This window comes from Schistocerca gregaria, chromosome 3, assembly GCF_023897955.1.
Source record: "Schistocerca gregaria isolate iqSchGreg1 chromosome 3, iqSchGreg1.2, whole genome shotgun sequence".
In the NCBI taxonomy this organism is placed as follows: Eukaryota; Metazoa; Arthropoda; class Insecta; order Orthoptera; family Acrididae; genus Schistocerca; species Schistocerca gregaria.
In genome coordinates, this window is record NC_064922.1 from 362,739,577 (window position 1) to 362,762,727 (window position 23,151).

General features: G+C 46.5%; 1 protein-coding gene across 1 annotated transcript in view; it reads left to right on the plus strand.

Annotated features, from left to right (window-relative positions):
* Positions 1-11,241: 11,241 nt before the first annotated feature.
* Positions 11,242-23,151, plus strand: part of LOC126355166 (octopamine receptor beta-3R-like) — a 160,868-nt gene continuing 148,958 nt past the window's right edge. Inside the window, exon 1 of the mRNA XM_050005377.1 lies at positions 11,242-11,337. Within this exon, the coding sequence (XP_049861334.1) occupies positions 11,297-11,337 (41 nt within the window). The 5' untranslated portion in view covers positions 11,242-11,296. The remainder of the gene's footprint in view (positions 11,338-23,151) is intronic.

Genomic DNA, 23,151 nt, shown 5'->3' on the forward strand with positions numbered 1-23,151 from the left:
TAACAATGAACTGATAGAAAACCAGAAATGAACAGAAACGATTCATTTGGGAATGGTGTCACTATAGAACACTGAAAATTAATAGGATTGGTAAGAAATGAGGACCTCCGGAGTATCAGCTAAGAAAGTAATACGTGGCAAACGCTGTGTAGGAGAAGGTACAGAGTGACAGCACATATTTTAAGGCAGCAAGGGATAATTTCTATGTTTTTAGAGGAGAAAGTGTGATACAATAACATACTTAAAGACATCGCAGGATAAATTTCGTGGTATTATAAGGAGTCAAACACGCGAAAAAATTGGAGGGGGAGACGCACATTGGAATATATGCAAAAAGTAAATAAGTACGTAGACTGTAACTGCAACACCGAAATGAATCCAGTTACACAGCAGGGCAAAACTTGGCGGCTCACGTCAGACCAGACCGAATATCGACGATCAAAAATTTGTTTAAAAATGCGCGTTTGGGATGGCCTAATATTTTCATTTATGACAAGATTCGGATTTGTAATATTTCCTCAAGGCTAAACTAAAGCAGTTATCTCTCTCCCATTCTTACGAGAGCGTACGCTTGCTTATTGAAGTAGCACTACTGGGAAACTGGATCTCGGATGTGGATTTCACCTAAATTGCTCGAGAATATTAAAACTTGGCCTTCAAATTCTTGTCTTTATTTCCTTTACTTCCTCGTGTAACTGTCGTATTTCACAAACAGGCACGAGTACCATGTTACTTAAATTTTTGCATTTTTCGTCATCTTAGTAGACAAAACTGAAACCACACATGACTGAAACTGGCCTTCTAGTTCACTGGAAAGCGTGTACCCAATTCGGAAATTGAGTAACAGTCTTCCTCTACACTTTCCTCAGCTGTGCCAGGCCAAAAAATCACGTCTGTTCTGCAGATATACGCCACAAACCTTTTCATTCACAAGATTCCACTATGCGAGGAAATTTCACAATTGTCGGTAATGAAACTGTTATTGCGCAGCCCCGGGTTAGCTCTCCGCATTATTATATTACGGGAGTTTTTTTAACGCGCGATGAGGTCAAAAAGGTAAGAATCAAACTACCGATAAACCAGCCAGGAGCAATTATATTGCTCTCTGAGAAATTCCAGGATACACGCACTGGACTGGAAGCACAACATTAACAGCATCAGCTCGTCTTCCTATTAACTCTTTGTCAGCGAAAGTTTCAGTTTCAGTGAAAGTCGTGTGGTTTATTCCCGCTCTTCTTTGTCCAGCACCTCCTAGAGCTAACAATAAACTCCCTTATCTAAGACAACACCGGTGCCAAAAATTAGCAGCTGCTTTTTATTAATCTCCGTAAGCTCGAATCTGAAAGTTGTTTATAAGGTGGCCTAAACAACCCACATGATTTTAACTGCAGTTCTATGAGTAATTGATCGACGTCAGTTTTAAAATAGGGGTGTTGATGGTTAACTATAGATTTTGACAAATCGTCTCATCACCCTGCCTTCAGATTTGTGAAGAATTTTTTCAAGAAATGATGAACAATATTGTTTATCACTGACAAAAAAGATTCTCCTTCTATACAGAGTTGCAGAATATTTTGATAATCGTGGGAAGGACCATTTGACGAATAGATTTTAAATTTAATAGACTGAAAGAGGAGAATCACATCTTTATCTCAGGCATCAAATCAGCTACGTTACACTGATATCTACATATGAGGCTATGTAAATTATCTCACATCACGACGTTTAACCAGCCCTTAACTTCATCGTAAGAAAATCTGCTGTCACTGAAATTGGTATTACAGCTCATTGAGTTTCCGCACATATTGGATGATCAAAACATCAAGCCTCTAAAGTATGCCCTTACATTTGTGGTCGCACGTTATAGCGCTTTTTACAAACTTAACGTATTTTAAGTTGTGACGTTCCTATATTTGTAAATTTGCAATTTTTCTGGAACCTTGACGTTTGTATTCCTTTCATAGTGCTTCATTCGGTTACCTAAACCCGACTACCACCTAGGTTTTGTTACTTCGTACATCTAGTATATGAGGTATGCACAGACATGCACGTTGTGAAGCGTCATCCAAATGATGATAATGAGATGATGATGAATATTCGTATAAAGGAGATAAGTAGGCAACATGAACACCAAAAACAGGGCGCCATTTCTTGTCCTTGCGGTGTCACGTAAATTCTTTTCTTACGGCCGTTTTCGAAACACCATTCACTATTAATGAGAAATTCTTTACGCTGTAAGACCTGGAATTGAGCAGTGATTCCAGAGGTTGCTCCACAAAGAAAATAAAAGGTGGTGATATTATTAGTGGCATAACTCCTCGCTCAAGTAACTTACTCTCAATTATAAGACTCTACATTCGTTGCCTTGATTATATTACACTTCGAGACATCATACGAAAATTTTCCCTCTTAAATATCGTTAGTCTTGACGTCACAAGGATTATAAATATGGTGTTAGAAATGGTATTCAGTTTCAATATATATTTTTCTGTGAGGTGTGACGTACATCAGAACTCTCTCTCTCTCACTTCCTGGCTGATAAAACCATCTGCCGGACCACGACTCGAACTTAAGAACTTTGCCGTTCCTGAGCTAGTGCTTTGCCGACTGAGCTACCCAAGCTCGTCTCACGACCCCTCCTCATTTCTTTCCTTCCGCCAGTTCCTAGTCTCCTTCCTTCAAGTTCTAGTTTGCCAGGAAGTTTCAAACAGCGCACACTCTGCTTCAAAGTGAAAATTTCATTCTGGAAATATCCCTCACGCTGTGGCTAAGCCATATCTCCGCATTATCGCATTATCCTTTCTTTTCAGTGGTGCTCGTCTTGCAATTTCCCCAGGAGAGCTTCTGTGAAGTTTGGAAAGATTTACAGCGATACGATAAATTTCACTTTTTTTCTTTTGTTTTAGGGTATTGTGTCTCGCACGGGTATACCCAGTCCCACACTGCTTCAATAAATAAGTAGCGACAACGCTACGCTAACTGTTGAAGTGGTAACTGATGTTTCTTAGAAAATCTGGGAGTCAGGAGATAATATATATATATATATATATATATATATATATATATATATATATATATATATATATATATATATATATATATATATATTTTTGTGGATGCCACACCACACTGAAACTGTGCTGACGTTTCTTGGTAACCCTAACAATGGATAATACTCTGATGGCAAATAATATATAAACGAAATATAAGTTCGTATGCTTGTACTGCCCGTGTCTCATTTTGAACTAAATAGTTCTGAGTATTAGGCTGCCTCATTATAAAACACTTAAGCAATTAAATTCCAGACATTTCGACCGACTTTCTGCCTTCTTTTTCAGATCAGTTAACCGCCCTGAAGAGAACAGCAGCAAGTCGGTCAAAATGCCGGGAATTTCGTCACTTTAGTGTTTGCGCTCAGAAATACGTAGAAAACTTTTTATTATATTGCCTGTATGGTTACACTTCCTTTATATAAGGCGACGGGTTTCAATCATATTACGCTACCATCTTCAGGTCAAAGCTTCTTCTCCGCAGTAGTTTTATCGGTTTCCTAGATCAAAATACTTGTTTAGTGAGTTGTAGAGTGATTACGGTAATGGCTGTATGGTTTAAAGATAACTGTTGTGACTGAAACCCCTCACCTTATATAAAGGAAGTGTAGTGATGTAGACATTATAATAAAAACTATTATAAATTAATAAGACTTCTTGAATCATAATTTAGTTAGAAATAGTTCTCATTGTTGCTCCGGCAGCGCCGGCCGGAGTGGCCAGTGGTTCTAGGCGCTACAATCTGGAACCACGCGACCGCTATGGTCGCAGGATCGAATCCTGCCTCTGGCATGGATGTGTGTGATGTCCTTAGGTTAGTTAGGTTTAATTAGTTGTAAGTTCTAGGGGACTGATGACCTCAGCAGTTAAGTCCCATAGTACTCAGAGCCATTTGAACCATTATTTGCTCCGGCAGCGTACTTAGAGACGGACAATAACGCTCTCTTGAATCTTGGATTATTTTTGAAGTAGCTACAGATGTAGCATTTCCAGTGTTCGGTGTTTTAGATATTGGTGAAATTATTAAACCTGAGATATACACTGAAGTGCCAACGAAACTGGTACAGGCGTGCGTATTCAAATACAGAGATATTTAAACAGGCAGACTACAGCGCTGAAGTCGCAACGCCTATATAAGACAAAAAGTGTCTGGCGCAGTTGTTAGATCGGTTACTGCTGCTACAATGTCAGGTTATCAACGTTTAAGTAAGTTTGAACGTGGTGTTACAGTTGGCACACGAGCGATGGGACACAGCATCTCCGAGGTAGCGATGAAGTGGGGATTTTCCAGTACGACCATTCCACGAGCGTACCATGAATATCAGGAATCCGGTAAAACATCAGATCTTCGACATCGCTGCGGCAAGGAAAAGGTGCTGCAAGAACGGGACCAACAACGACTGAAGAGAATCGTTCAACGTGATGGAAGTGCAACCCTTTCGCAAATTACTGCAGATTTCAATGGTGGGCCTTCAACAAGTGTCAGCACGCAAGCCAGTCAACGAAAGATCATCGATACGAGCTTTCGGAGAAGGCCCACTCTTGTACCCTTGATGACGGCGCCACACAAAGTTTTACTTCTGGCCTGGGCCCCGTCAACACCGACATTGGACTGTTTATGATTGGAAACATGTTTCCTGGTCGGACGAGTGTCGTTTCAAATTGTGTCGAGTGGATAGACGTGTACGGGTATGAAGAAAGCCTCTTCAATCCATGGTCCTTGGTTGTCAGCAGGGGATTGTTCAAGGTGGTGGAGGCTCTGTAATGGCGTGGGGCGTATGCATTTGGAGTGATATCAGGCTCCTGATACGTCTAGATATGACTGACAGGTGACACACACGTAAGCATCCTGTCTGATCACCTTGCATTCCTTCGTGCCAGCCAGCCGGAGTGGCCGAGCGGTTCTAGGCGCTACAGCCTGGAGCCGCGCGACCGCTACGGTTGCAAGTTCGAATCCTGCCTCGGGCATGTAAGTGTGTGATGTCCTTAGGTTAGTTAGGTTTAAGTAGTTCTAAGTTCTAGGGGACTGATGACCTCAGAAGTTAAGTCCCATAGTGCTCAGAGCCATTTGAGCCTTCGTGTCAATTGTTCATTCCGACGGACTTGGGCAATTCCAGTAGGACAATGCGTCATCCCACACGTCCAGATTTGCTACGCCTGGCAGGGGGGGGGGGGGGGGGGGTGCCCCACACGGTGTTAGGCAAGTGTGCCAGTTTCTCGTGCCCCACACGGTGTTAGGCAAGTGTGCCAGTTTCTCGGCTCTTCAGTGTAGTTCTGCTCCGGTGTGAAGTCTCCAATACTGTAGTTGTGTGTAGGCTGGTGGCGAGTAAAGCAGATTAAAAAATCACGTGGTCTGATTTCTCTAGACACGCTGGAATGGAGACGTAAATTTGATTTCTAGCGTACGAACAAACCTATATCCTTCTGTTTGTACTTCTTTGAAATGTCACTTTATTTAGGTGCTCCGAGTAACATGTCTGTTTCTTAGCCTTTTATGCTCTCGTTCCAATTCAATGATTTTACGAAAACAAAAGGTAGATCCAATTTACACAAGGAGTGAACTGATGAGTGTTTACTTATATGTTCCGTTGAAGCTTATGAATGCATCTGGTATTACTAGCACAGCGGTGCCTGGGAGACTAGGGCATATTTCAATTATCTCAGCCGAGAGCTTCAACTCTTTACCCCTTTTTATTTCTCCGCCACTTATCTCGAGCTACCCAACCGTGAACATCCGGGCGATCTCATCTAATGGGCACCGTCTCCTCAAAAGAAGCCGCTGCGAGAGGCAGTGCTCTTCCTCAAAGGCCCACAGCTTCGATAGATCCTTGGTGATCAGCTTCACAAAGCCTTTCTTTGCATAAGGGATACCGTTATGGAAAAAGTGAACAGCATAAAGATAAAGAAAACGGCTTACCAATATTTACGATATTCGAATCTCCCTTGAAACACAATCTTCAGAATAGTTTCCAAGCTAGTTTACAACAGCTAACTTCAAATCCTGTCATTCATTATTTGCCTTCTGAAAATTTTTGTTAAGCACCTACTCGGCATTTGCTCTTTCAGTTGCTTGCATGCGGTCGAGCTTGAATGAAATACTACTCATCACGCAGCTGTTCGTGGAATACATCGTTACAGTCAAGCGTTCCTATCGCGATAGGTTTGAAACCGTTTTCCACTTTTCACTTCTAATCTCTTCATGTTATAATATTTTCCGCGTACATTAGCTTGAATAATTCATGCTGTATCTCCAAGATTTGTGCTTCGCAACTGTTGTGATCGTACGTGCTGCTAGAAACCTCAAGTATAGAACTTGTCGATGCTTCTGGGAGCTACCACTACAGCGCACAGTGATTCGGGTTATTGATGATCTCCTCTGTAGTGACTGGTAGGTTTGAATACTGATTCTGAAAGAAAGATTAACTACCGTATTTGGCCGTAATAGGAGACATATCAGCAGCACTGGCACAACGCAGCCTTGGCTGAATTTCAAACGTGACAGCAGCGTCGAGTGAGCGCAAGCAATACTGTTGCCAATGACTGCATGCATGGTGTGGATGTTAAACTCGGCGGCAACCATGGTGCTGTTCGAGAGACTTGCACTGTGTCACATCGCAAAAATTCCCCACTCTCTCTTACTCCATCTGCATTATCCACAAAACAAACACGACCATTGTTCAACTTGTGTACATGAGACGCTGACACAGCATGAATGAAATTCTCAAGTATCGTACATACTCACATGACAATGCGCTCAGAACCATCACAAGAAGTGTAGCATCAAGGACATGGCAAACACCATACATACTTCGTAAACCTCAGTGACAACTAAACTGTGCTCAGTAACTATTGTATTAATATTGTGACATCTATTATTAATTACGAGTACACATTTAACGCGTACCCATACAAACGGCTAACCATCGTCAGGGGTCTTTCGCGATGACACGTTTCAATAAGATCTTCCCGGTTTATATGCCGTGTCACCTCGAATAAAACTATCGAGTTTTCGATAGCTACCTCCGCCATCGTCTTGAGAAGTTAAAATGATTAATTGTCCGGGCTGGCACGGTGTTCTACTATTGTTGAAGCATGCCACCTCAATAGACTCCAAGGACACAGATCCTTCCTCTATGATGAAGGCGCAATGCGTAGTGTTCAATTGTTAGAAAAACTATTGAAGAAGAAATCACATCTGCCGAGCTCTATAGCATTATTGGAACGCTGCCGGGAAAAGGAGGTAGTTCCTCGTTTTTGTATAGTCAAGTACCACATTAGAATTGTTGAAACGGACAGAATTTTGAAGAAGACTATTCACGCCGTAGTGAGACAGCGAATATATACTGAATAGCCAAAGAAACTGTTACACCTGCCTAATATCGTGTAGGATTCCCGTGAGCATGCAGACGAGCCGCAACATGAGATGGCAAGGACTCGACCAACGTCTGAAGTAGTGCCGGAACGAAATGAAGCCATGAATCCTGCAGGGCTGTCCACAAATCCGTAAGAGTACAAGGGGGTGGAGATCTCTTCCGAACAGGGTGGCGGAACACCTGAAGGTGCTGCATTTACTGGATGATAGATTCCGGAAGCGTAGTCGCAATCCAACACAGACATCATCAGGAAGATAGGGGACTTCATAAATAAGTCTGGTACTCCAAAAGAAGTGAAGTATCATTTTGTGGGGATGCCAGGGAGAAACAGTTTCGTAAACGTTTGGAACTATATGTAAACTTCGTTGGAAGTCGCTACATGCTCTCAGTCTCAAATACTGAATAACCGAAATCCGTGTATATGCGCGTCGATACGCTGCATCAAGATAAACAAACGATTTCTAACTGTAATGAGATCTTATAGTATCAGGAGCACTGAAATGAAAACGAGACAGACGGAAAGAAAGTGTTATATTCCATGAGTAGTAGTCGTAACTGTAAACAAATCTGAAATGATAATTAAATTAAGACCCTACGCTGCCGACAGGCGTTGATATACATCAACGGGGACAGTTGAAAATGTGTTCCCGACCGGGACTCGAACCCGGGATCTCCTGCGTAAATGGCAGATGCTCTATCCATCTGAGCCACCGTGAGACCATGTTCCCACTTAATGTTCACACACTAAATTCGTAGTGCCTCTACCCATTATACTCATTACTCACGGCGGACAATTTTACCGAGTCCCGAAAGAGTTCGGGCAATACATATGAATCCACACAGAAGAAGGAGGTCAATAGCCGGTTAGCCTTAACTACATGAAGATGGTATTCGTTTTTTCGGACATGTCCGAAAGAACAGATACCATCTTCATATATGCAAACATATCTATCCTTCTCTGAGAGAAGACCATCAAGGCTTTCATGGAGAAAAGTTTGCTTTCTTCAGAGCTCCAGAGATACTTGAAATCACACTTGGAGAGATAGGAACTCTGCGAAGGATGCGTATGAGCTTCCCAGTGAAACTTTTGCACAGAAAAAAGGAATTAATCCCTCTCAAACCCAGTTGTAGGATTGCACGACAATGCTCGCCCACATATGGCCAAGGTTGTTTCGACTTGGTTGCAGACGTTTCCACGGTAGGCCCTTAAACGACCTCTATGGAGTCTCAATGTGTCCCCATGCGATGTCTAGTTTACAAGCCCTAAAGAAGAACAATCGTATCCGTCGATCTGCAGCGGACGAAGAGGTGGCCGCCGGGATACAATCATGTTTCCCATGAAGACACTGACCACCTTGTCTCACAGTGAGACAAATGTGTTAACAATTATGGCGAATACTCTTGAAATAACAAACAGTTTACTTCCTTTGTACAAAAAATGGTTCAAATGGTTCTGAGCACTATGGGACTTAACATCTGTGGTCAGCAGTCCCTTAGAACTTAGAACTACTTAAACCTAACTAACCTAAGGACATCACACACATCCATGTCCGAGGCAGGATTCGAACCTGCGACCGTAGCGGTCACGCGGTTCCAGACTGAAGCGCCTAGAACCGCACGGCCACACCGGCCGGCTTCCTTTTTATATATGTCTCTTTTCCACATTACTGCAACTTATATTAAGTCACATACGATTACACCGCTTAATATGAAGACCACGACAGCATTTTGAATTTTTAAATTCGGTCGATAATTACTCGTTATATTGGTAATCGAATATTTAATACCCCTTCGCTGCAACTGTTAACCGCATCTGGGTTTCGAGATCGTGCTTTATTGAGACAGGTCACATACGCAGTATATCTGTAGACAGTTTGTGGGACAGCTCTCTTCAGCTTCCCTGACAGTTAACGAAGAGCGTTGTGAAAAGAGGCAGTGTTCGCTCCCGAGCCGAGTGGACAGTCCCTCAGCGGCACGGGGCGGACGTAAACAGGGGCAGCGTTGGCGTACGCCGAACACCACACAGCGCATCCGCCCACACCCCCGGCCTGCACCTGTGTGCGCTATTTATAGCTCCGCCCCCGCAGCCCACCGCGAACTACCCTTACCCGTGCCGGTCGATGCCGCTGACAGGGCTGACACGGCCCAAACTCCGTTTCGACTGCCGCTCCGTGCTCGCTATCTCTCGCCTGGGCGCAACGTACAGCCAGATTAAGAGGTTCTACCATACAAGGTGTGTTCAATAACTAATGCAGCACTTTTCTTTATCTTGGCCAATTCCTGGTGAAAAACTCAGAATTAATTGTAGGATACCATAGAAAATTCCCGCTTCGGCCCCTGTAGTTTCGTGAACTTTCGATAGGCGGCGGAGCTATACGTAGCCTTTAGAATGGCATCTACAACGGAGATGCATTCCAAGCAGATAGCTATCATTGAGTGTCTTTTGGCGCAAAGCCACAGAATCGCAGATATGCAAACGTTTCTTCTAGAGATTCTACAGAGACCAGGCAGTAAACATAAGCACGGTGAGTCGTTAGCGAGTCGTCTGTCAACATCGCAACAAGGTCACGGATACCAGTTCGACCTCGCGCGCACCGACTGGCCACACACAGTCGTCACTCCTTCAGTGTTGGAACGTTCGGACACTCTCATTCGATCGTGAAAGAAAATAAAACCACCTAAAGCAGTCCTTATGATTTTATTTTGTTGTGTCGCTACCAGTTTCGGGGCTTCATTGCGTCATCTTCAGGCTGCTTTGACGCGGTACAGGTTGATACGATCCCCATGCATAACCCATCAGTTGCCAGCATTACTGGATTCCCAGATAGTACGTCAGCACTCCAACCACCAACTGTCGACTTGAACTTTGAGTTGACGGTTGATGGTTGGAGTGCGATGTACTTCCAACATGATGGATATCCGGTTCATAGCTCGCGTGTTGTTGAAGCGGTATTGAATAGCATATTTCACGACAAGTGGATTGGTTATCGAAGCACCATACCATGGCCCGCACGTTCACCGGATGTGACGTCCCCGGATTTCTTTCTGTGGGAAAAGTGGAAGGATATTTGCTATCGTGATCCACCGACAACGCCTGATAACATGCGTGAGCGCATTGCCAATGCATGTGCGAACATTACGGAAGGCGAACTACTCGCTGTTGAGAGGAATGTCGTTACAAGTATTGCCAAATGCACTGAGGTTGACGGGCAACATTTTGAGCATTTATTGCATTAATATGGTATCTGCAGGTAATCACGCTGTAGCAGCATGCTTTCCAGAAATGATAAGTTCACAAAGGTACATGTATCTTATAGGAACAACCGAAATAAAATGTTCAAACGTACCTACGTTCTGTATTTTAATTTAAAAAACCTACTTGTTACCAACTGTTCGTCTAAAATTGTGAGCCATATGTTTGTGACTATTACAGCGCTATCTATCACAAAGCGAAAAGTGGTCCAACTAAAACATTCATATTTCTTTACGTACTACACGAATATGTAATAAAAATGGGGGTTCCTATTTAAAAAAAAAAAAACGCAGTTGACATCCGTTTGACCTATGGCAGCGCTGTCTAGCGGGTCAACCATAGCGCCATCTGGTTTCCCCCTTCAAGCTAGACAAGTTTCGTTGGTCGCGATCAATGGACCACCCTGTCTATCTTGCATGCCATTTCACTTGTAGTTTACTTCACTGAAAATGACTTCTTTCCATTTTGTGTTCCGAGTGCCGAACTTAGCTGTGGTTTCACGACCTCTTGTGCAGGCATTGACCGATGGCGCGCCGCGTTCTGTTGCAGGCACGGTGGTCCGGCAGCAGAGCAGCAGCTGGCGGACGGAGCACAAGGCGGCGCGCACGCTCGGCGTAATCATGGGCGCCTTCATCCTCTGCTGGCTGCCCTTCTTCCTCTGGTGAGCAAGCGCCACGTCGAGTATCGTTACGCACGTTCTACGTAGGGTCATTCCTAAGTCCACGGGGGTTTGAGAAGGAGTTTGCGCGGAAACTGCAAGACATACAGGAAATAGAAACACGCCAGAGGATAGGGGGCCTCCCCAAGTTTTCAGCTCATTTTACAAGTGCGCAGTGTGGGCACCGTTTGTTATGTGGCAAACAATATGTGCATGCTATTCTCCAAAGTTGCTGACACGAACTACGTGCGAAGACGTGACAGTAGCACGCTCTTTTGTGTGTTCATTGCGTTACCTATATAAAGACGCAAAATAATCTGATGCTACAGCATGGAATGACTGATTTGTCCCCCTGATGGTGCCCTCTACACTGACGCCACAGCGAGTAACACTAGTCAAAACTTGGAGAAATTCCTTATGCACTGGTGTCAGCCACTTTTCCTATGTATATGGTGTCTGTTCCTTCGGACATGTCCGAAAGGACAAACGCAACATATAGTTAATGCAAAGAAGACCATTGATCCCTTCATTGCAATTATCCAGAAAACTCTTACGGCAATCGACGAAATTCCGCGAGTAATGAACATAATGGACGTGGGGTAGCACATGGGCAGTGCCCGAATAAGTTGATGATTTAGGTCTGCCACTGTCCAGATGGCATAGTGGTCAGCGCCCACCTGTCTAATATGCTGGAGAACCAAATACGAATCCGGTCCGGAACAAATTTTCGACTTCCCTCACTGACTGCAATCAATGCCCTCTCGCAGCTGACGTCTGTATTCCCTTTGTGTCCTTACTGTTCGTCTTCTAGTTCTGCTTCAGTCGTTTTCTGAATTGCCAGAGGTACATACGATTAATCCCGTGCGTTCTATTCATCCACATAATAGCAAGGTTTACCATGTGTATAACTTCATTCGCAAAATGAGATCTCCCACGAAAAAAGAAAGTCACTTACCTCCTATTCAGCATGCTATTTTGCGTGTGGTGTACTGATGTCCTTGGAAGAAAACTGAAATCATCAAATTCAGCCGCTAAAGAAAAATATTCTGCTCGTCAGAAACAATCCTTCTCTGCGTCTGGTGTAAGGTACAATACATACACCACGAAATATATTGAACTTCACTAAGAATGATGAAACAGGGTTTACTTTAAAGAAGATCGTTCTTGCAAAATTAAACTCTGATTGTCATTAAAACTGTGTATTGTAAGAAGACTAACAGTTGGTTGGTTGGGTGTGGGATTGAAGGGACCAGACTGCTAAGGTCATCGGTCCCTTGTTCCACGATAAATTCACACGAAATAAAAACTGTCAGTCGTTAAAAACGGAGAACTGAGACAAGGGACGACACAATACAAGAAAGACAGACAAAGACCAGACAAACGGAACTAAAATCACACCGAGTGTGAAGGTGGTTGGCCGACCTTGAAAATAAGGAAAAGCCAACCACCAAATGACATTAAAACCCACAGTTTAAAACCACAGGCCAAAGGCTCAAGTCAATACAGGAAATAAAAGGACAAACACTCAAATCATACGATAAAAACCTCCTGCCCGAATAAAACTCAACACGAGGTCCGCCATAGCAACGTCTGCCTGAGTCCTGTTAAAAGCGGGCAGTCCACCAAAATGTGGACCACCGTCAGAGCTGCCCCGCAGCGACATAGCGGTGGGTCCTCCCGGCGCAACAAATGGCGGTGCGTCAGCCACGTGTGGCCAACGCGCAGCCGGCAGAGGACGACAGAGTCCTTCCGAGAGGCCAGCATGGAGGAGCGCCACACACCGGTCGTCTCCTTCACCGCCCGAAGTTTGTTGGGCGTGGGCAGGGTGCGCCACTCGTCACCCCAGGCACCAAGCACTTTCTGGCGCAAAGGCGACAGGAGATCACACTCCATAAGGCCGAGTTCCAGAGCCGGTGAACTCACTGCCTATTTAGCCAGCGTGTCAACCCGCTCATTGCCCGGGATGCCGACATGACCTGGGGTCCAAACAAAGACCACGGAGCGGCCACAACGGGCAAGAGCATGGAGCGATCCATGGATGGCCATCACCAGACGGGAACGAGGAAAGCACTGGTCAAGAGCTCGTAAACCACTCAGGGAGTCACTACAGATGACAAAGGACTCACCTGAGCGGGAGCGGATATACTCTAGGGCGCGATAGATGGCAACCAACTCGGCAGTGTATTCACTGTTCCCGGGTGCCAGCGACCGTTGCTCACAATGATCCTCTAGAGTAAGAGCGTAACTAGTGCGACCAGAGACCATCGAACCGTCGGTATAGGCCACGGCAGATCCGGGAAACTCGGCAAGGAGAGAAACAAAGCGGCGGCGGAGGGCCGGAGGAGGGACCGAGTCTTTCGGACCCTGTGCGAAATTCAGCCGAATGCATGGTCGGCGCACACACCAAGGGGGCAGACGGAGATTGGCCCGGAAAACAGGCGGGAGAGGAAAAAACTCAATCCCACACAGTAGAGCCCGGATGCGAACCGCGATCGTACACCCTGACCGGGGCCGCCTGTCTGGAAGATGGACGATCGAGTGTGGGAACAGGAGACGGTAGTTGGGATGCCCTGGCAAGCTACAAACGTGGGCAGCATAAGCGGCCAGTAGTCGGTCGCGCCGGATCCGCAGTGGAGGAACACCAGCCTCCACACGTAAGCTGTCAACAGGGCTTGTCCGAAATGCTCCTGTGGCGAGTCGGATCCCGCAGTGATGGATGGGATCCAGCAATTGCAACGCTGATGGCGATGCCGAACCATAAGCCTCACACCCATAATCAAGGCGGGACTGGATCAGCGCTTGATACAGCCGGAGAAGGGTGGACCGATCGGCACCCCATCCGGTGTGGCTAAGGCAACGGAGAGCGTTTAAATGCCACCAGCATGTTTGTTTAAGCTGCCTAATATGAGGCAGCCAAGTCAACCGGGCATCAAATACCAGTCCCAAGAACCGATGCGTCTCTACCACAGCAAGAGGTTCACCGTCAAGGTAAAGGCGTGGCTCAGGGTGAACCGTGCGACGCCGGCAGAAATGCATAACGCAGGTCTTAGCGGCCGAAAACTGGAAGCCGTGCGCTACAGCCCACGACTGCGCCTTGCGGATAGCGCCCTGCAGCTGGCGCTCAGCAACGGCAATGCCAGCGGAGCTGCAGTAGAGGCAGAAGTCTGCATATAACGAAGCTGCGACGGACGATCCCACCGCCTCAGCGAGCCCATTGATCGCAATTAAAAGCAGGGAGACACTGAGGACTGACCTCTGTGGGACCCCGTTCTCCTGGACCTGGGAGGAACTATGGGACGCAGCAACTTGCACGCGGAAGGAACGAGACGACAGAAAATTCTGAATAAAAATCGGGAGCGGGCCCCTAAGACCCCATCCATGAAGTGTGGCCAGGATGTGATATCGCCAAGTCGTATCGTACGCCTTCCGCATGTCGAAGAAGACGGCAACCAGATGCTGGCGGCGTGCAAAGGCTGTACGGACGGCAGACTCTAGGGAGACCAGATTATCGACGGCAGAGCGGCCTTTACGGAACCCACCCTGAGACGGAGCCAGAAGGCCTCGAGACTCGAGGAGCCAACTCAACCTCCGGCTCACCATACGTTCTAGCAACTTGCAAAGAACGTTGGTGAGGCTTATGGGGCGGTAGCTGTCCACCTCCAGCGGGTTCTTTCCAGGTTTCAACACGGGGAGGACGATGCTTTCTCGCCATTGAGACGGGAACACACCCTCAACCCAGATGCGGTTGAAAACATCGAGGAGGCGTCGCTGGCAATTCACAGAGAGGTGTTTCAGCATCTGGCTGTGGATGCGGTCTGGCCCAGGAGCCGTATCAGGGCAAGCAGATAGTGCACTCTGGAATTCCCAGTCGCTGAAAGGAGCATTGTACGACTCCGCGTGGCGCGTGTGAAAGGAAAGCCTCCAACTTTCCAACCGCTCTTTCCGGGGGCGGAAGGCCAGTGGGTAATTCGTAGATGCGGAACACTGAGCAAAATGCGCTGCTAACCGGTCCGCAATCGTGTCGGAGTCAGTACACACCATTCAGCGAAAGCCCAGGGACAGAGACAGGCGGCCGATAGCCATGGAGTCGCCTAATCTTAGCCCAAACCTGCGATGCAGAGGTACGGACGCCAATGGTGGAAACATACCGTTCCCAGCACTCCTGCTTCCGTTGGCGAATAAGGCGTCGGGCACGGGCACGGAGCTGTTTAAAAACGATGAGGTTCTCCAAGGACGGGTGCCGCTTATGGCGTTGAAGAGCCCGCCGGCGATCTCTAATCGCCTCTGCGATCTCGGGCGCCCACCAAGGCACAGTCCTCCGCCGAGGGGACCCGGATGAACAGGGAATCGCAGATGCCGCCGCAGAAACGATGCCGGTGGTGACCGACTGAACCACCGCATCAATGGTGTCAGGGGAAGGAGGTGCGATAGTGGCGAGAGAGGAGAACAAGCCCCAATCAGCCTTATTCAGAGCCCATCTGGAGGGGCGTTCAGAAGAGTGACGCTGTGGTAGTGACAGAAAGATGGGGAAATGGTCACTACCACATAAGTCATCATGGACACTCCAGTGGATGGATGGTGCAAGTCCGGGGCTGCAGATGGTCGATGGCCGAAAATGTGCCATGGACTACGCTGAAATGTGTCGGCTCTCCCGTGTTTAAGAGGCAGAGGTCAAGCTGCGAGAGAAGAGTCTCGACATCTCTACCACGGCCAGTAATCGCGGCGCTACCCCACAGGGGGTTATGGGCGTTAAAGTCGCCCAGTAACACAAAAGGAGGAGGCAGTTGTGCTATCAATGCAGCCAACACATGACGAGAGACATCACCATCCGGCGGAAGGTACAAACTGCAGACAGTAATAGGCTGAGGCGTCCACATCCTTACAGCGACAGCCTCTAAGGGTGTATGAAGAGGCACACACTCGCTGTAGATAGAGTTAAGGACGTAGACGCAGACTCCACCAGACACCCTCTCATAAGCTGCCCGGTTCTTGTAATAACCCCGATACCCACGTAGGGCAGGGGTCCGCATTGTCGGAAACCAAGTTTCCTGTAGGGCAATGCAGAGGAAAGGGTGACTGCTGATGAGCTGGCGAAGCTCAGCAAGGTGGTGGAAAAAAGCGCTGCAGTTCCACTGGAGTATCGCTTTGTCCATGTCCGAAAACGGCGTGAAGGGGCCGAGGAGGCAGTTCACGCCACTGGGTCACCTGCTGCCACCGATGGTGGACCAGTACAAACTGCTTCCATGTTGTCTGAGGGTCCGGCGAGATCCAGGTCCTCAGGGGACGCCCGGATCTCCACCTTATCCTCGGACGCAGAGCCTGTAGGGAGCAGTGGGGTGGATGCCACCGCGTGGTCCTTGGCCTTAGAGGTCTTCTTCTTCGTCTTGTCTCTCTGTCCCTTGGGTTTCACTGACTGGGAGGGCTCCAGCGAGTCAGTCTCCGGGACGGAGGAGGAGCGGGAAGCCCTGCGACCAGCCGCTGGTCTGCTTTTCTTCCATTGGCTGACGTCACCCTTCCCAGAGGCGGAAACCTGGGAAGGAAGGGACCCATCGGACCCTTTCCGTGCTATTCGAGCCGGGGAAGTTTGAGGCTTCCCCAGCTTAGAAGTGGGGACTGATGTCCCCGATGGTTGGGGGGTTGCTGCTCCTGAGGCAGGTAGTGCAGGAGCAGCAGGGAGTGAAGTGCCCCCCACCATCAAGGGGGCAGGTGTAGCATTCCGGCTCTGAGAGGTGGCAGTCTGAGGGAGAGCTAATGGGGCCATAACAGTAGTAGCCGTGGCGTAAGAGGCACTCATTCGAACAGGATGGAGGAGTTCGAACTTCTGCCTGGCCTCAGTGTATGTCAGGCAGTCCAGGGTCTTATACTCCATGATTTTGCGCTCTTTCTGGAAGATCCTGCAGTCCGGCGAGCAAGGCGAGTGGTGCTCTCTGCAGTTTACACACATGGGAGGCGGAGCACATGGAGTATTGGGATGTGATGGGCGTCCACAATCTCGACATGTGAGGCTGAAAGTACAGCGGGAAGACATATGCCCGAACTTCCAGCACTTAAAGCACCGCATCGGGGGAGGGATATATGGCTTGACGTCACAACGATAGACCATCACCTTGACCTTCTTAGGTAAGGTATCACCCTCGAAGGCCAAGATGAAGGCACCGGTGGCAACCTGCTTATCCCTTGGACCACGATGTACGCGCCGGACGAAGTGAACACCTCGCCTCTCTAAATTGGCGCGAAGCTCGTCATCGGACGAATAGAAGGTCCCGATCGAATATTATGCCCTGGACCATATTAAGACTCTCATGGGGCGTGATTGTAACCGGAACATCCCCCAGCTTGTTACAATCGAGTAACCGGCGGGACTGGGCGGAGGACGTCGATTTGATCAAAACCGAGCCCGAGCGCAATTTGGACAAGCCCTCCACCTCCCCGACGAAGAACTGAGGCTTCATGGATGTAAAGGATTCACCATCAGCTCTCGTACACACCAGGTAGCGGGGCGAGTATGTTTCGCTGGCATCCTTAGTCTTTCGTTCCTCCCATGGTGTAGCCAGGGAGGGGAACGATTTGGGGTCATATGTAGTTGCGTTGTATTGAGCCCTGGAACGCTTAGAGACTGCTGGCGGCTGGCCACCAGCAAGAGATGATGTACCACGCTTCATTCCGGGTCATCCGCCCTGATGCCACCTACTCCGACCAAGGGCCCTCCCCACGGGCGCCACCCAGCCTCAGCAACGACCACCTGGCAGGATGGCCATTGCCGGGAGTCCCAATGCCCCAAGGAGATAGGCATCTACTCCTTGGCATACGTGGGGAGTTAACGGCGCTGGCATCAGCAGAGCGATCCCTGTGTAGTCAGGGGGCTACAACCAACCGGGTACATGGCGGCCCCACCACAACGGACTGGCTACCGTGCTGGATTTCAGGGGATGTAGTCCAATATCGTCATTGGCGCATAAAGCGACACAGCATAGCAGACTGCAATAAACTGCACCCAAGAACAAATCCAGGCCCAAGAGATGGTAGGTGAGCGGGACTGCTAAGCGATGACGACAAACCTGGCTAGAGATGGTAATGCATGATGGACACATCGCTCCTTGTAAGGCGCCCTTCCCCAATCGGCTCGCTCTTCGGAAAATTTAGAAGGATGGAGGTCAAACCCGTTAGGGGACCATCTCACAAGGAAAAACGTTTGAGACTCCTTTTAGTCGCCTCTTACGACAGGCAGGAATACCGTGGGCCTATTCTTACCCCCGAACCCACAGGGGGGGGGGGGGGGGGGTAAGAAGACTAACAATTAAGAAATTCTCTCATTACAAAATTTACAGACATTTCAACCAATTTCATAATTTGTGCCATATTGAAAACAGTGATATCCAATTAACAGGAATCGTAAGTGTTGTTAGTGATCTAAGGGACAAAGATTTCCTTCAGTTGCCAATTCTGACAAACAAATATTTAATTCCTGTAAGTGCATGTGTTACCTTGAAATATTCCTCCAAAAGTCTCCATCAGTACAATCAATAAAATAGCAGCAAGTTTTGATCTAGATAATAAATGATTCGAGATGATTTCTCCCAGATTCACAAACATGAAACATCTTTCCCTAAAACTCGACTGCTTGCTGCTATGTCCCAGCACAGCACATCTGACTGGCTACTAAACGCACCACAGAATACATTAAACACAATGTCAAGGATCTTATACACTAGTCGTGCAGCGCGCTCATGCATCTTTGTCCCAGTACAGTAATGGTGAATTACTTTTTTTTTTTTTTTGTCGTCAGTCTACTGACTGGTTTGATGCGGCCCGCCACGAATTCCTTTCCTGTGCTAACCTCTTCATCTCAGAGTAGCACTTGTAACCTACGCCCTCAATTATTTGCTTGACGTATTCCAATCTCTGTCTTCCTCTATAGTTTTTGCCCTCTACAGCTCCCTCTAGTACCATGGAAGTCATTCCCTCATGTCTTAGCAGATGTCCTATCATCCTGTCCCTTCTCCTTATCAGTGTTTTCCACATATTCCTTTCCTCTCCGATTCTGCGTAGAACATCCTCATTCCTTACCTTATCAGTCCACCTAATTTTCAACATTCGTCTATAGCACCACATCTCAAATGCTTCGATTCTCTTCTGTTCCGGTTTTCCCACAGTCCATGTTTCACTACCATACAATGCTGAACCCCAGACGTACATCCTCAGAAATTTCTTCCTTAAATTAAGGCCGGTATTTGATATTAGTAGACTTCTCTTGGCCAGAAATGCATTTTTTGCCATAGCGAGACTGCTTTTGATGTCCTCCTTGCTCCGTCCGTTATTGGTTATTTTAGTACCTAGGTAGCAGAATTCCTTAACTTCACTGACTTCGTGACCATCAATCCTGATGTTAAGTTTCTCGCTGTTCTCATTTCTACTACTTCTCATTACCTTCGTCTTTTTCCGATTTACTCTCAAACCATACTGTGTACTCATTAGACTGTTCATTCCGTTCAGTAGATCATTTAATTCTTCTTCACTTTCACTCAGGATAGCAATGTCATCAGCGAATCGTATCATTGATATCCTTTTACCTTGTATTTTAATTCCACTCCTGAACCTATCTTTTATTTCCATCATTGCTTCCTCGATGTACAGATTGAAGAGTAGAGGCGAAAGGCTACAGCCTAGTCTTAATCCCTTCTTAATACGAGCACTTCGTTCTTGATCGTCCACTCTTATTATTCCCTCTTGGTTGTTGTACATATTGTATATGACCCGTCTCTCCCTATAGCTTACCCCTACTTTTTTCAAATTCTCGAACAGCTTGCACCATTTTATATTGTCGAACGCTTTTTCCAGGTCGACAAATCCTTTGAACGTGTCTTGATTTTTCTTAGAGCCTTGCTTCCATTATTAGCCGTAACGTCAGAATTGCCTCTCTCGTGCCTTTACTTTTCCTAAAGCCAAACTGATCGTCACCTAGCGCATTCTCAATTTTCTTTTCCATTCTTCTGTATATTATTCTTGTAAGCAGCTTCGATGCATGAGATGTTAAGCTGATTGTGCGATAATTCTCGCACTTGTCAGCTCTTGCCGTCTTCGGAATTGTGTGGATGATGCTTTTCCGAAAGTCAGATGGTATGTCGCCAGACTCATATATTCTACACACCAACGTGAATAGTCGTTTTGTTGTCACCTCCCTTAATGGTTTTAGAAATTCTGATGATGGAATGTTATCTATCCCTTCTGCCTTATTTGACCGTAAGTCCTCCAAAGCTCTTTTAAATTCCAATTCTAATACTGGATCCCCTATCTCTTCTAAATCGACTCCTGTTTCTTCTTCTATCACAGACAAATCTTCACTCTCATAGAGGCTTTCAATGTATTCTTTCCACCTATCTGCTCTCTCCTCTGCATTTAACAGTGGAATTTCCGTTGCATTCTTAATGTTACAACCGTTGCTTTTAACGTCACCAAAGGTTGTTTTGACTTTCCTGTATGCTGAGTTTGTCCTTCCGACAATCATATCTTTTTCGGTGTCTTCACATTTCTCCTGCAGCCATTTCGTCTTAGATTCCCTGCACTTCCTATTTATTTCATTCCTCAGCGACTTGTATTTCTGTATTCCTGATTTTCCCGGAACATGTTTGTACTTCCTCCTTTCATCAATCAACTGAAGTATTTCTTCTGTTACCCATGGTTTCTTCGCAGCTAGCTTCTTTGTATCTATGTTTTCCTTCCCAACTTCTGTGATGGCCCTTTTTAGAGATGTTCATTCCTCTTCAACTGTGCTGCCTACTGCGCTGTTCCTTATTGCTGTATCTATAGCGTTAGAGAACTTCAAACGTATCTCGTCATTCCTTAGAACTTCCGTATCCCACTTCTTAGCATATTGATTCTTCCTGACTAATGTCCTGAACTTCAGCCTACTCTTCATCACTACTGTATTGTGATCTGAGTGTATATCTGCTCCTGGGTACGCCTTACAATCCAGTATCTGATTTCGGAATCTCTGTCTGACCATGATGTAATCTAATTGAAATCTTTCCGTATCTCCCGGCCTTTTCCAAGTATACCTCCTCCTCTTGTGATTCTTGAACAGTGTATTCGCTATTACTAGCTGAAACTTGTTACAGAACTCAATTAGTCTTTCTCCTCTTTCATTCCTTGTCCCAAGCCCATATTCTCCTGTAACCTTTTCTTCTACTCCTTCCCCTACAACTGCATTCTAGTCGCCCACGACTATTAGATTTTCGTCCCCCTTTACATACTGCATTACCCTTTCAATATCCTCATACACTTTCTCTATCTTTTCATCTTCAGCTTGTGACGTCGGTATGTATACCTGAACTATCGTTGTCGGTGTTGGTCTGCTGTCGATTCTGATTTGAACAACCCGGTCACTGAACTGTTCACAGTAACACACCCACTGCCCTACCTTCCTTTCATAACGAATCCTACACCTGTTATACCATTTTCTGCTGCTGCTGATATTACCCGATACTCATCTGACCAGAAATCCTTGTCTTCCTTCCACTTCACTTCACTGACCCCTACTATATCTAGATTGAGCCTTTGCATTTCCCTTTTCAGATTTTCTAGTTTCCCTACCACGTTCAAGCTTCTGACATTCCACGCACCGACGCGTAGAACGTTAGCCTTTCGTTAATTATTCAATCTTTTTTCTCATGGTAACCTCCCCTTAGCAGTCCCCTCCCAGAGATCCGAATGGGGGACTATTCCGAAATCTTTTGCCAATGGAGAGATCATCATGACACTTCTTCAACTACAGGCCACATGTCCTGTGGATACACGTTACGTGTCATTAATGCAGTGGTTTCCATTGCCTTCTGCATCCTCATGTCGTTGATCATTGCTGATTCTTCCGCCTTTAGGGGCAAGTTCCCACCCCTAGGACAAGAGAGGGCCCTGAACCTCTATCCGCTCCTCCGCCCTCTTTGACAAGGCCGTTGGCAGAATGAGGCTGACTTCTTATGCCGGAAGTCTTCTGCCGCCAATGCTGATTGTGAATTACTTACAATGGCAGAAAACATATGAAGACCTTACACATAGTCTAGTAGTTTTTGTCCCGACAAACATCATTTGCATCATGGTAGTCAGGTTTCCTTGGTGAGAACTTTGAGCTTATCAGCTTTTTATTATAATCTGGCACTGCAAGAACGGAATGTATGACTTCAGGCTTTCCACGCTTTCGATGATTTTGAAGTTTTCATGGGTATTCACCCTGGTTGGGTCGCCCAAATGGTGCGATATTTCGCAAGCTGACTTGCAGCAATCTTCACGTGGTCCTGATGACTGATCTGTCTTCACTCGGAGCCCTCCCTTATACAGCGGGAAAGAGGGACTGTATACTAGAGACAATATAATAAATATATGCAGAACATTTTACATAACGAGACGTTCTGGTCTTACCTCTCCTTATGATGCATGTACAAACTCCGGGTACAGCCTTTGCATTAATTATTTCACCGACTCAAATTAACTAGGCGTTAATACAACACTCTTAAATAGGTGCTTCAGCGTGGATGAATTTCCTAGATACTGAATCAGTACCATTTTAGAAAACATCGCTCGTATTCAACTCAGCTTATCCTTTTCTCATATGTTATACTGTGAACTATGGATGAAAGACAACAGGCAGATTCTATATGCCTAGATTTCCAACAAGCACTACGCTCGGTAACAGCTGCTAACGAAGATACGAACATGCGGAGTAGGTTTCCATATAATTACACGAGTGGCTCGAAGACTTCTTAAGTAATATGTCCCAATATGTTGTCCTAGACGGTAACTGTTTATCAGAGACTGGATGAGCAT